Source organism: Camelus ferus, chromosome 3 (genome assembly GCF_009834535.1).
Source record: "Camelus ferus isolate YT-003-E chromosome 3, BCGSAC_Cfer_1.0, whole genome shotgun sequence".
NCBI classification, from domain to species: Eukaryota; Metazoa; Chordata; class Mammalia; order Artiodactyla; family Camelidae; genus Camelus; species Camelus ferus.
The window spans coordinates 105,250,367-105,262,764 of record NC_045698.1 but is presented as its reverse complement, the minus strand read 5'-3'; the positions used below and the strand labels follow the sequence as shown (position 1 = coordinate 105,262,764).

General features: G+C 52.1%; 1 protein-coding gene across 1 annotated transcript; it reads left to right on the top strand.

Moving 5' to 3' along the window:
- The first annotated feature begins 4,331 nt into the window (after positions 1–4,331).
- On the top strand, positions 4,332–11,311 carry IL17B (interleukin 17B). Its single transcript, XM_006175917.2, has 3 exons — positions 4,332–6,702; positions 8,951–9,246; positions 10,956–11,311. Exons 1-3 carry the CDS (start codon positions 6,682–6,684, stop codon positions 11,185–11,187), a joined length of 549 nt encoding a protein of 182 aa, XP_006175979.1. The 5' UTR covers positions 4,332–6,681; the 3' UTR covers positions 11,188–11,311.
- The last annotated feature ends 1,087 nt before the right edge of the window (positions 11,312–12,398 follow it).

Sequence of the window (12,398 nt, the reverse complement as noted above, 5' to 3'; positions counted from 1 at the left end):
GCCTGTAAGTTTTGGAGGCTGTTTTCTTGGAGGGAGGCAAGATGAGGACGGGGACTTTGGCTGTGGCCATCAGGGTTCCTTGCTGAAGAGTGATGTGATAAATCTTAGAGTCACTGTGTGTCCACCAAGTGGTGGATGGTGAGTAGTGCTCAGCGTTTCTCTGTTCTCTCGGCAGCTCGTGCCCTGGTCATAACAGGGCCCAGGCACTCAAGCCAGGCACCAAGAAGCATGTGTGTGAATAAGGCATGCTCACTGCCTATGAGAAGCTTCCACCTAGTGACCCTTCAAAACGATAACAAAACAAAACACACACATACAAGACCCCATCTGCAAATCTGCAGTCACGCAGATACACACCAAAACTAGAGCAATAAAAGCAGTACTATCTGAGCCAATAGCAGAAACCAACATGGAAGTCAAACTTAGGTAAGTATCATCCTTTTTCAGCTGTGTTGGGGAGCAGGCCTTTGAACCCACGCTGCAAAGGAAGTGTCCTCCCTCCCCCAGCCTCTCCCTCCCAGGACTGCTCTTCCATAAACTGCCAAGAGACTCCACCCCCTTTCCCCCACAGCACAAGCTTCTTCCTCCCCTGGGGTCTGGGCTCCAGGGGTCTGAAGACAACATTTCTCATGTTGTACCCTTTTCCTGCTTCTGCTGGAGAATGGGGCTTCCCACCCAAAATAGATGCAGACCCAGCAAGAGGAGGGGCTGACAGCTTTGTGGGGAAAAATCAGAACTCTGGATCTTGTAAGTCCAGACGTCCTGTAAACTCTGACCAGAGTATAAACATCCCCCGGGACTAAGGGAGGATATGCTGGTGGGCAAGGGGCCCAGCGCCTCCATCTGCCCTGGGGACAGGCTGTTTATTCCACATGCCTCGTGGGCCCCCTTGGGCTCCTTCCTGTCTAGGTCTGGGCAAGTAGAGGCAGGCAGGACAGCCCCACATGGGGGCCTGAGGCCTTGGATATAAGATTCCACCTCTTAGGGTAGAAGGAAACTTTTTAAAGCTCAGTAAGCCCAACTCGCTCCTTTTCTTCAGTCTCCATCACAACTGGCCTTCTGGCCTCTGCTAAAACCCCTCCACTACTTGGGAACTCACTCTTTCCCAGAGCAGCCATTCCATTACTGGGACTCTGGGAGCTGGAAAGTTCTAGAAAAAGAGCAGTTCTAGAATTGTTCAGTGCGGCCTGATTGAGCAGAGCTAAGAATAATGTGTACAACAAGATAATAGCAGCGCCATTCCCGGAGCCCACACTGTGCCAGGTGCTTTACCTGTGTTATCTCGTTAATTCCTCCTCCTCTTGAGGAGGACACATAGGCTCAGAGAATTTAGGCCACTTGCCCAAGGTGACCCAGCTGTTTTGTGGAGAGGCTAGGGTCCAGTCACTTCAGTTCAAAGTCTGTGCTTTAAATATTAGTCTCTACCGGTTCTTCACAATCAAAAAGCAAAAATAGCACATACACCACAGAAATACCATAAAACAAACACAGGTACACACAAACCAACTAAATTACAATAAAAACAACCCAAACTGGCTAAATATTAAGTACACATCGTGTGCCAGAAAAATCACAATTTTTATGATAAAGGCATTTTAACAACCCTGTGAAGACACTGAGGCTCACTGAGGTTAGGAAAAATGGATGTGGCCACATGAGAAGAGGCAGAGCAAATGTCCAACCACCATTTCTGAGGTCTGCAATCTCCTGCATGCCAGGAAGGAACTTCAGCATAATGAAAGAGAAAACTTTTATTGTTATAATGATTATTTTCAACAACGAGAGCTTTAAAAAGTGGAATGTGTGTCCTCAGAGAAATTGATTCCTTACGTTGGAAGTGTCTAGCAAAGATGCTTTAGAAGGGATTCCTATACTGAGAGAAGCTACACATGATCTCTCCCAGGGTCCATCTGCAACCCAGAAACACAAATTAGTGTTTTCAAGGCTGGACTCTGGGCAGAAGGGAAGCCTCGGCCACCCAGTCCCAGAGCACAAGCCCACCTCTTGGAATCCTACCCAAACTCGCATTTCCTTGACTCCCCCCCTGGGGACAGAGGCATTGGCGCCTGGCCTGGGCAGAGGGTCATGTAGATGTGGCATCCCCTCTGTACATCCCAGTGGCCACCCATTCACCCAGGCCTTGCCCTTTTTGAGAACTGGGAGCTTACTGGCTGAGTCTGTTCCCACCGACAGTGTTCCCGTCCAGGGAGCTTAAAATAGTGCCTCTTGGCTGGGGCTCTGGAGCACGCAGTGAGGGAGGCATTTGTGCAAATATGGGCCTGGGAGAAGGACTCCTACCCTGAGAGGGTGGGGGCTGGGGTGGGCAGCGCGGCAGGAGAGCCAAGACCTCCAGTGGAGGATGCGCCCTCCTGGCCACAGCCCCACTCCATCTTGCAGCAAAGGCGCCTGCTAGTCTCCTTCTGCCTCTCCTAAACTTATTGAGTCCACTTGGGCAAATTTTTACACCAAATCCCACAGGTCTTCTGGCCCAGCCAAGGCTCCAGAGTGAGTCCACTGGGAACAGGGACCTCTGCATTCTTTACTGGTTCGATCCTAGTTACCACCTCACAGTGCTCTTCCTACGTAGGAATACTCCAGAAGTACCCTTTTGAAGGTCCAACTCAAAACTTGCAACAATTACAGTGACAATTGCAGATGCCACTAACTGAGTGCTTACATTTGTCAGGTGCTCTGCTAAGTGCTTTAACATGCATTATCTCGTTTGGTCCCCACAACCATCCACTGAAGCCCAATTTACTATTATCTCTACTGTGCAGTAGAAACTAAGGCTCAGAGAAGTCAAGTAACTTTCCCAAGGTCACACAGTTGTGAACTGGTAGAGGCTGGACTAAAGCTCAGGTCTGTCAGTCTCTGGAGTCTGAACTCTTACCTCCTAGTCTGCACCTTCTCCTCCAGATCCCCACTACTCTGGCCTCCCATCCTCCATGCAAGTGTTATCACCCTGTATTACATCCATATAAGCAGTTTGATTCAGTGCATCAGGTATTTAGTGAATGCCCCCTATGTGCCAGGAACATTGCTGGGTGTCATGCCCACACCCTGGGAGCTCTCAGCTCCTCTTGAGGACTGTAGTTTGGGCTTGGGCTCAGTGACTTCCCCAGCATACAGAGTCTGCTTTGTTTGAGGATGTCAGGGTGAGGCTGAGGCAAGCATAGACCCTCCTCAATGACCAGCTGACCAGTTGGACATTCTGGCTTCCCCCCATGGCTGTAATTCTCCTCTCCTTCCTCCACTGCAGGGAATCAGACAAACTCACTTTGAATCCTCTGTGACTTTGGGCTTTCTGAGCCTCAGTTCCTCCACCTGTGGATTTGGGATAAATTTAGGACCTCACCACAGGGTGTCTGGGAAGATTTAATGAAGCAATGAAAATGAAGGACTTAGTGCAGTGCCTGGCAGTCAGTAGTAGATATTAAGTAACGACTATTGTGATTACCCATTGTAATTTTCTGGAAATTACGGTATCTGGGTACTAGATGGCTAGCGCCTAGCTCGTAGTAGGTGCTTCAGGTGAAGGGATTCAATCACATAGCAGACAGAAGCCCTCACCCCACCCTTGCTCCCTCACTCCTAGCTGGCTATGCTGTTCCTGCTCTGATGTGGAAGGCGTCCCAGGCGCTGGTCCTCATCAATAACAGAGTTGCTCAGGCAGCCAGGGGCAGACACAGGACCTTTACGTACTTACCTGGTTCCCTCATTTTCAGCTCGGGGCCCATTCCAGGGAAAAGGAGTGGCTGGCTTGGAAGCTCTGCCACGGTTTGCCTGTTCCTCAGGGATGTCTGGCTTTCTGGTGGTGCCACCTGGTGGTGAGTACACAATGGCTCAGAGCTGGGTGGCAGCCGCAGGATCTGGTGGCTCTGAGCACGACCAATCCCTGCCCCTCGCTCTCCCATCCATTTGCCCCTTCCCTCATTAACCTGTACTGACCACCTTCTCCGTTCCTCAACTCTGCTGTGGGGCAGAAACCCCTGAAGCCCAAGTTCCCACACCTACCTCAGGCCTGGCTCTGACCTGGGGGTAGGTAGGGTCCCTTGGTGGTTGGCCAGGGTTCACACTCAGGATATCCTGTGGGGCAGATGACCCCTCAGTGGTTTCTAGAAACCAAGGCTGGAAGGAGAGGCCTCTTTCCTGGCCTGAGATGGCCCAGGAATGGGAAACCCAGTGATGGTCACTGGGCCCCTCCTTGACTCTGCACAGCACATGCCTGGGTACCCACAGACACCCCCTTCACATTGGCCTGGCCCCTGGGTCCCCTCTTGACCAGCAAAGAGGCCCAGAGATGTATGTATAAAGTTTTGGGGAAGAGTAGTAAGAATTAGGAGACTGAATTGTGCTCAAACCCAGCTCTGCACCAACATGCTGTGTGAGCTTGAGTCAGGCCTGTCCCTCCCCAGGTCTTGGGCTCCTTATGGTAGAGTGGGGGCTGGGCAGGGAATGAGCTAGGTGGTGGGTGAGGACCCCTGTAGCTCCTAGACTGGGTCCTTGTTAAGGTACAGACTCCTGGGCCTGCTCTGTCAGAACTCCGGGGCCGGAACCCTGGAATCTATATAAACAAGTACTGAAGTTGGGAGCCGAGGAGGCCAAGTCTCGTCTTTGGGAAATGGGAGCCAGGGGTGAGTGCCAGCAGATAAGGAGATAGTGGTGGTGTCAGGGGTCCTGAGAAGCAGAGGAACCCCTTGCAGCTCAGGCCCTATCTTTTAATTTCCCCACTTCTCTGTGGGTATAGGGAGGGGCCCCCCCAGCTGCATGTCTGTCAGACCCTACTGCCAGCGGCAACAGAGGGGCAGCAAGGAGGCTGCACAGATGACAACCAGGCTGCCCCATCCTTCGCCCCCTCATGCTTGTTTGACACGCTCAGAGGACAGTGGTGGAGGGGCTGGGACAGCCTGGGGTGGGAGAGGAGGCCCTTGTTGCTTGAGGAGGTATTTTCAGAGTCCCCCTCCCTCTGGAGTTTCCAACGATAGAATAGAGCCCTGTCTAGTATTTGACCAAATATGGTGGTATCTTTCATGAGCTCAAGCCTCAGCCAGCTTCTCAGTTATGCTGTGGAAACCTGCCCTGGACAGATTAATCTTGTGACATTCAGGAGTGCCTCACACCCTGCGTTCTTCCCCTTGGCTGATTCCTGTAAATGGCCAAGAGTGGCCCTGAGCAAGACGGTACAGTCCTAGGGGTCTGTTCATGGTATCCCTCCCCTATCCTCTTCACATCCCTTCCACGCAGTCCTCCATCTCTCCAGGTGGACTCGCTCACTCAGATTCAGCTGGGCTGTTCACTTGAGGTAGGAGACCGAGACCAGCAGGCCTGGTCTGGTCAGCGTATGATTCCAGGACACATAGACCCTGGGGTCACCTGAGCTCACGAAATTGTGGCCAGACCCTGTGAAGCCCAGAGCTCTCTCAGCCAGGAGGGTGGGCCCAAGGAGGTAGAAAGGAGAGTTGGCTGAGCAATGAGAACTGAGCTAGCTCTAATGCTAATTGGAACAGCTAACATTTACAGATAACAATGATACAATTATTTTACAATGATAATTTTCATAATAAACAGCTGTGTTAATTGAGCACCTACTACGTGCCAGGCACAGTGCCAGCTGTTTAACATAGGTTTTTCCCCTTACTCCTTGTAACAGCCCCAAGAGATGGATCCTATGGCATCCCCGTTCTAGAGATGGGGGAGCCGAGGTTCAGAAGGATTTCAGGGAGAAACGGTTTAGGCTACTGTCACTTCTTGGCCATGACACCTATTTTACAGAGAAGGAACCTGAGTCTGAGAGAGAATGGAAGTCACAGGGGCAGGCCCTTGGGGCAGAGAACTTCTATACAGGAAGGGGAAGGCTGCATCTGAAAGATCAGGACAACCAGCCATCAAGTCCTCATGGACCTGTGACTTGGCCTGCATGAGAGCACGCAGATTCAGAAACATGTTCACAGCAGGCCAGAACTGTGCAGAAAATACGCCAAGAAAAACAGTGTGGGGTGGTGGATAAAGCCCTGCATGGGACTCAGTATGAATCCCGGCTCTGTCACCTCTAATTTGCCGTATAATCCTAGACAAGTCCCTTCTTCGTTCTGGCCTCAGTTTCCCTGCCTGTGAACTAAGGGTGGGACTCTGGTCACCGAGGGCCGCTTAGCTCACCTGAGGCTGGCTGAGGCTGGAGTGCCTGAGGCTGTTTCCCTGGGAGATGGGGCCTGTGTCCCGCTCCTGGCCAGCACACTCTGAGAACATTTGCTCTCCTGACCAACGGACAGCCTGTCCCTCCTCCGCCCTTGCCCCCTTGCCATCCCCCAAACTGACGAAGCTGATTGTCTTAGCCGGCCCTGTGGGTGCTGGCTGGGCGGCCGGCCGCAGGCCACAGGCGGAGGTGCCACCCGCCAGAGCCCCACCAGACACACAGGGCATTGTCCCTCAGTCAACAGCCCCTGGGCACCTCGGCCCGGCTCCTGGCCTGCCCCCACGGCCCTCACCGTCTGCTACTGCGCCAGGCCCAGCCAGCTGGGGCCCAAGGCGCCCGGGCAATGATGAGCCCACCCACCCACTCCCCCAGCAGCCCCCTGATGAGCTATAATTGCTTCACTCCGTCCTGTTGCTGCCATTCTCTTGGCGGAGGCATCTGGGGTTCCAGGCGGGCGGCAGCTGCAGGCTGGTCGCCTGGCTCGCAGGATGGACTGGCTGCACAACCTGGTACGTGGCGATTCCCCACCCCACCCCCACTCCTTTTTAGGGCCTGAGTGTTTTGTTACTTCTTTCCTATTGATTAATGGCAGCCTCTGTTTGGCTTGGAATCTGCAGAGGTGAGTTCTCCCTCTGTCTTCTCCCTCAGGACGAGAAAGAAACAGAGACTGGTCTCAGAGCCTGCAGCCATGGCCAGTAGCTCCAGCTCCTGAATGGAGCTCAGCCCTGCTACACTGAAGCTCAGCCCTGCTACACTGAAGCTCTTTTAGGCCAAAGGCATCTGGGGAGATCCTGGCAAACTTGGTTATCGGGGTTTTTCCAAAGAATTTCTGGGTCCTGAGATCCAGGCTGTGTAACCTTGGGCAAGTCCTTCTGTTTCTCTGTTCCCATCTATAAAGGGAAGCAGGGAGACTGATTCTATTCTGGGTTTCTCTGAGTTTAAGAATGCCATGTAAGAAGCTCAGATGAGAAAGCCTATTGTTAGGGAGAATTTTGTCTGCACCAGAACCTAGGACCAAAAAGGAAGAGTTCAGCGATTTGAATCTGTCATGGATTTTGCACCAAGAAATAGTTCTGCCAAGAGGGGCTCTGCTGAAACTTGTATCCAAGGGTCAAGACTGGCTAGATAGGCTGGAGAGATCAGCATGGGCCGTGCGGGGTTTAGGGTTCGGGATCCAGGGCAAGTGGGAGCCTGGCTAGATTCAGCAAGGGAAGGCTGAAGAGATCAGTGTGGGCTGTGCGGGGGTTAGGGTTAGGGATCCAGGGCAAGTGGGAGCCTGGCTAGATTCAGTGAGGAGACAGAATTCCCCCTAGAGGGTCCTCCTTTCTGATCAGCCCTGGCCTCCACCCAAGTCCTGGCCCTTCACTCCTGGCTTCCTGAGGAGTCTGCGTACTGCTGGGCCCCCAGGTCCTCTCCTGTGTGAGTGAGAGGCTTTCCTGATGCTCCCAGTTCTAGAGGGAGAGGTGGATGGCAGCAGGTGAGAGTGGACAAGGGATCAGGCAGCCAGAGGGTCAGGGTGTGGAGGAAGAGGGCACAGGCGTCATGGAGTCCAACAAGGATCCTTGGCCGTGACCTGCCCGTCTCCCCGACTTCATCCTGCATCCCCTCTTCCCATCTACTCTATTTCAGCCTCACTTATTCCTTTTGGCAAAGCTCTTAACCAACAAAAACTTCCTTTCATGCTGTTCCTTCCCCCACCCCCGTACAGTTGTTAGGCTCCCTCTGCCCACATCTGTCTCCGTCTTAGCTCCGTCAAAGCTCTCCAGACATGCCCCCTCCTCAGGAAGGCTTTGCAAGACCACCTCACTGCCACCAGGCTGAGCAGGTGACCCTGCTCTTCTCTAACCACACACTGCACGGTCCTATCCTCACACTTGCTGCTAGTGAGGCTTAGGTGCTTGGTTTCTTGTTCACTGTCTGTTTTCCTTGCCAGACTGTAAGTTACAGGAAGGCAGGGATGCTGACAGGCGTTCATTCACTCAGCACATGGTTACTGAACACCTATGTGCTCAGTTCTGTGCAGACACGGGGGAGCAAGACAGTGTGTGGAAATGGACACCATGCTGACCCTCATGGAGGCTGTGCTTAGTGCAGGACTGACATATAAAAGAATCACACGTCCAAATTGTTAAGACAGCAGTCATACAAGAGTCATGTGGTGTTGAGAGCCCAAGAAGGTCCGTGGAGGCATCACTAAAGAAGTCACACTGGAGCCAAGGACTTGAGGGGTGAGAGGCAGGACGCCGCAAAGAGCAGCCTGTACAAAGTCCCTGTGCAGGAAGGAGTGTGAGGAAAGGAGGGTGTGAGGGAAGGACCCAGGCTAATACATGGGTGTGGGAGGAAGCCAGGAGGGATTTGCAGAGGGAAGTCAGGCCTGGGAAGGTGATGCTATCAGATTTGCATTTCAAATAGCCGTCCTTGGCCAAGATGTGGAGAATTGATTGGGAGGAGCCAGGGGGGAGGTGGGGTACCAGGTAGGAGACTGTTAAGCTGTCCAGGAAAGTGAGGCTGGTGGTGCAGATAGAGAAGTGGATGGGTGGGGAGATTTTTCAGAGTGCAACAGGAGTTAACGATGCATGTGGTGTGTACATGTCAATACATATGAGAGGTGGGCTGGTGGGACCAGGCCAGGGCATAGCAGGTGAGCATGCCCCTCCTAGAGGCCTGTCTTCTTCCCTCCCCACTCCTTGGGCCCTGAATCTTAGCCCAGAAGGAGACCTGGGTTTCCTAACTTTGACCTGTGGCTTTCTTCCCCAGCTGTTCCTTCTCACCATCTCCATCTTCCTGGGGCTGGGGCTGGGCCAGCCCAGGAACCCCAAAGGCAAGAGGAAGGGGCCAGGGCGGCCTGGAACCCTGGCCCCTGGGCCTCACCAGGTACCACTGGACCTGGTGTCCCAGGCAAAGCCATATGCCCGCATGGAGGAATATGAGAGGAACCTTGGGGAGATGGTGGCTCAGCTTAGGAACAGCTCCGAGCCGGCCAGGAAGAAGTGTGAAGTCAACCTGCAGCTGTGGCTGTCCAACAAGAGGAGCCTGTCACCCTGGGGCTACAGGTAGGCCATGCTGGGCAGCAGTGGGTAAGCTGTGTGTTGGAGGCTGGGGGAATGTCTTGCCCCCTCTCCCTGTCATCATAAGAGTTAAGACCAGGATTCAGAGCCCTGGGTTTGCATCCTGGCTCTGCTTCTTACTGGCTGTGTGACTTTGGTCAAGTTGCTTAGCCTCTCTGGGCCTCAGACGCCTCAACTGTAAGTGGAGGTGATAGTTGCATCTACTTCATAGGCTTGTCAGTAAATGAGATATCCACGCAGAGCCCTGCCATTATGTTCTCCAAGTCTCTGATGAAATGCCTGCAAGGCCTTCCCCAAATGTTACGTCCTCCAGCTTGGAGTGCCTTGTACACACCTCTAGTTACAGCACTTCCAGGCAGTATTGAGCTAGCTGTGTGCACATCTGTCTCCCATGCTAGACTGGGACCATGCCAATGCCTGCATCAGAAACATCTAAGGGATTCTCATGCCCCATTCAATCAAAATCTCCAGGGGTGAGGCCCAGAGAGTGGCACTTCAGTGAATCTCCACATGATTAGGACACACAGCTAGGCCTGAGAATCAAGACCTGCTGCCCTTAGGGGACAGGAGTGGTGTCTTACCTTGGCTGAAGCTCCACTTCCCAGCACAGCACCTGGCACACAGCAGGGGCCACATGTACATGTGTTGAATAAATAATGCAGAGGACTGACTCTGAACTCATGAACCCAAGCCAAAGATTTTTAGCCACATACTTATGTCCTGAGACTGTAGAACAGCAATGTTCAGTAGAACTTTCTGTGACCGTGTAAAAAGTCCAGTATGGTAGCTGCTGGCCTCATGTGGCTACTGAATGTGGCTAGTGTAACTGAGGAGCCAATTTTGATTAATTTAAACTCAAACAGCTACATATGGCTAGTGGCTCCCACACCTGGAATGTGGCACTTGTGATAAGGATCCTCTGAATCTGGGCTTCTACTTTACTATGTCCTTGACTTTCTTGAGGATCTTATAAGTATGCAGGTTCTGATTCAGGAGGTCTAGGGCAGGGAGAGATTCTGCATTTCTAACAAGCTCCCAGGGGATGCTGATGTTGCAGGTCCACAAGTCAAGTTCACCCCCAACATTTAGCAGATGGGGACACTGAGGCACAGAGAAAGAAAAGTCACAGAGTGAGTCCCTGTACTCTCAGCTCTGGGAGGGAGCTCATCTGTGTTGTCCCTCAGTGACTATCTAGTGTCCAGGACAACAGACTCACTCACATGGTGGTGTGTGGAAAATATTTGCTGAATAAAGAGAAACTAAGTCAGAATAAACCCACATCCCCTGACTCCTCTTCCTGTGGGGTTAGGCATCGATATGCTCACATATTATTTCCAGTGGATTAAGTTTCCCAAAAATATAAACAAGTGAGAGGGACGGGGAAGACAGAGGGTTAGGTTTCTTGAGATCCCACGGTACAATCTAGTAATGGGCTGGTCATCTTGCTGGATGAAAGGAAGAAACTGGGTAGCTGGTGACCTTGAATCTGAATAACCTTGGGGTGGTGACTTGCCTTCCAAGATCTTTAGTTTCGTCACCTACGGCACAGAGTTGATGACTGCTGTTCCTCCAGCATGGCACAGTCTTGCTGTGGAATCAAAACCTGGGTTAGGAAAGGGAGGGACATGGGGAATGGGTGCTGGTTTGTTTTTCCCACCACCTTCTGCCACGCACTCTCTCCTGCCTTCCTGCAGTATTAACCATGACCCCAGCCGCATCCCTGCGGACCTGCCGGAGGCACGGTGTCTCTGTCTGGGCTGCGTGAACCCTTTCACCATGCAGGAGGACCGCAGCATGGTGAGCGTGCCCGTGTTCAGCCAGGTGCCAGTGCGCCGCCGCCTCTGCCCATTGCCGCCACGCACTGGGCCCTGCCGCCAGCGCGCCGTCATGGAGACCATCGCCGTGGGCTGCACCTGCATCTTCTGAGACAGCCCTTCCTGCACCCCCATGCCAAGCAAGGCAATGGAAAGTAAAGGCTGTCTTTTGTAAAGCAAGACTTTGGGTTTGCTCCTTGTGGCTCTGAAGCCAAAACCTGGGTGGGAGGTAGATTTTGATCAGTGTAAAGGAGGATTTTTCCATCACTCAGAGTTTTACAACACTGCAGCAGGTTATTACAAAAATACTGCATTCATTCCTACCATTTAGGACAGTCAGAGACTTCCTTTAATTTGGGTTTATAAGGCTATATTTCAGCCATGTTATTGGAGCTTGGTTGGTATAAACCTATCTAGGAGTGAACAAGAGCTGATTCTCCTCCAGTTAAGTCAAGGGCCATTGCAAACAAGCCCTTTAGAAGTGGTGAGCTCCCTGTCTCTGGAAGGGTCCAGTTAAGGCTGAGCCTCTCAAGAATATTGAGCAGATTCTTTCTCTGGGTGGAATAGATGATCTACATGATCTCTTTCAACTCTGAGATTCTCTACAGGTCAGATTTATATCCAGAGAAGTGCCTCTGTGTTGTCAAAAAGCAGGGTTTTTTAACCTGGGCCAGTGAGCCCCTAAATTTTCATGTGAGTAAATCTTTCTGGGCTGGAGATCCCTGGCTTTGAACTCTCAAGTATTGAGAACATCAACGCAAATCATTCTTTCACCCAGACTTATTATCCACAAGGGGATCTGGTTACATGATTTGCTGATATCAGTGGCTCTCAAACTTTACTAGCACCAGAATCTCCTGGGCTTGTTAGAACACAGATTGTTGGGCCCCACACACAGAGGTTCTGAGTCAGTAGATAGGGGCTAATACTTCGCCTTTGTGATGCAGTGGTTCCCAGGTGATGCTGATCTGGGAATGACACTTTGGTCTGGGAACCACACTTTAAGAATTGCTGGCTTATATCAAGACCCTTTGCTGATCAAAATGGCAGTGTGGACAGACTTGTCCTAAAGCTCCTGCTGGCCCCTGACCCCTGGATGCTAACTCCCCCCCCCACCATTAGCCCCTTGCAATTCAATCCTCCCCTGCCCTTCTAGCCTCTGCAGCAAATCCTAAATCAGCTGTTCTAGGGGCTAAAAATACCTTCCCTCCCCAAGACAGCTGAGGGGGTCAGGCTGTTCTCTAAAGGTAAGAATAGCTGACACTTTAGAGTTAACTTCAGTAACAGGGCCAGCAGCCAGGATAGGAATACTTTGCTTGGCTG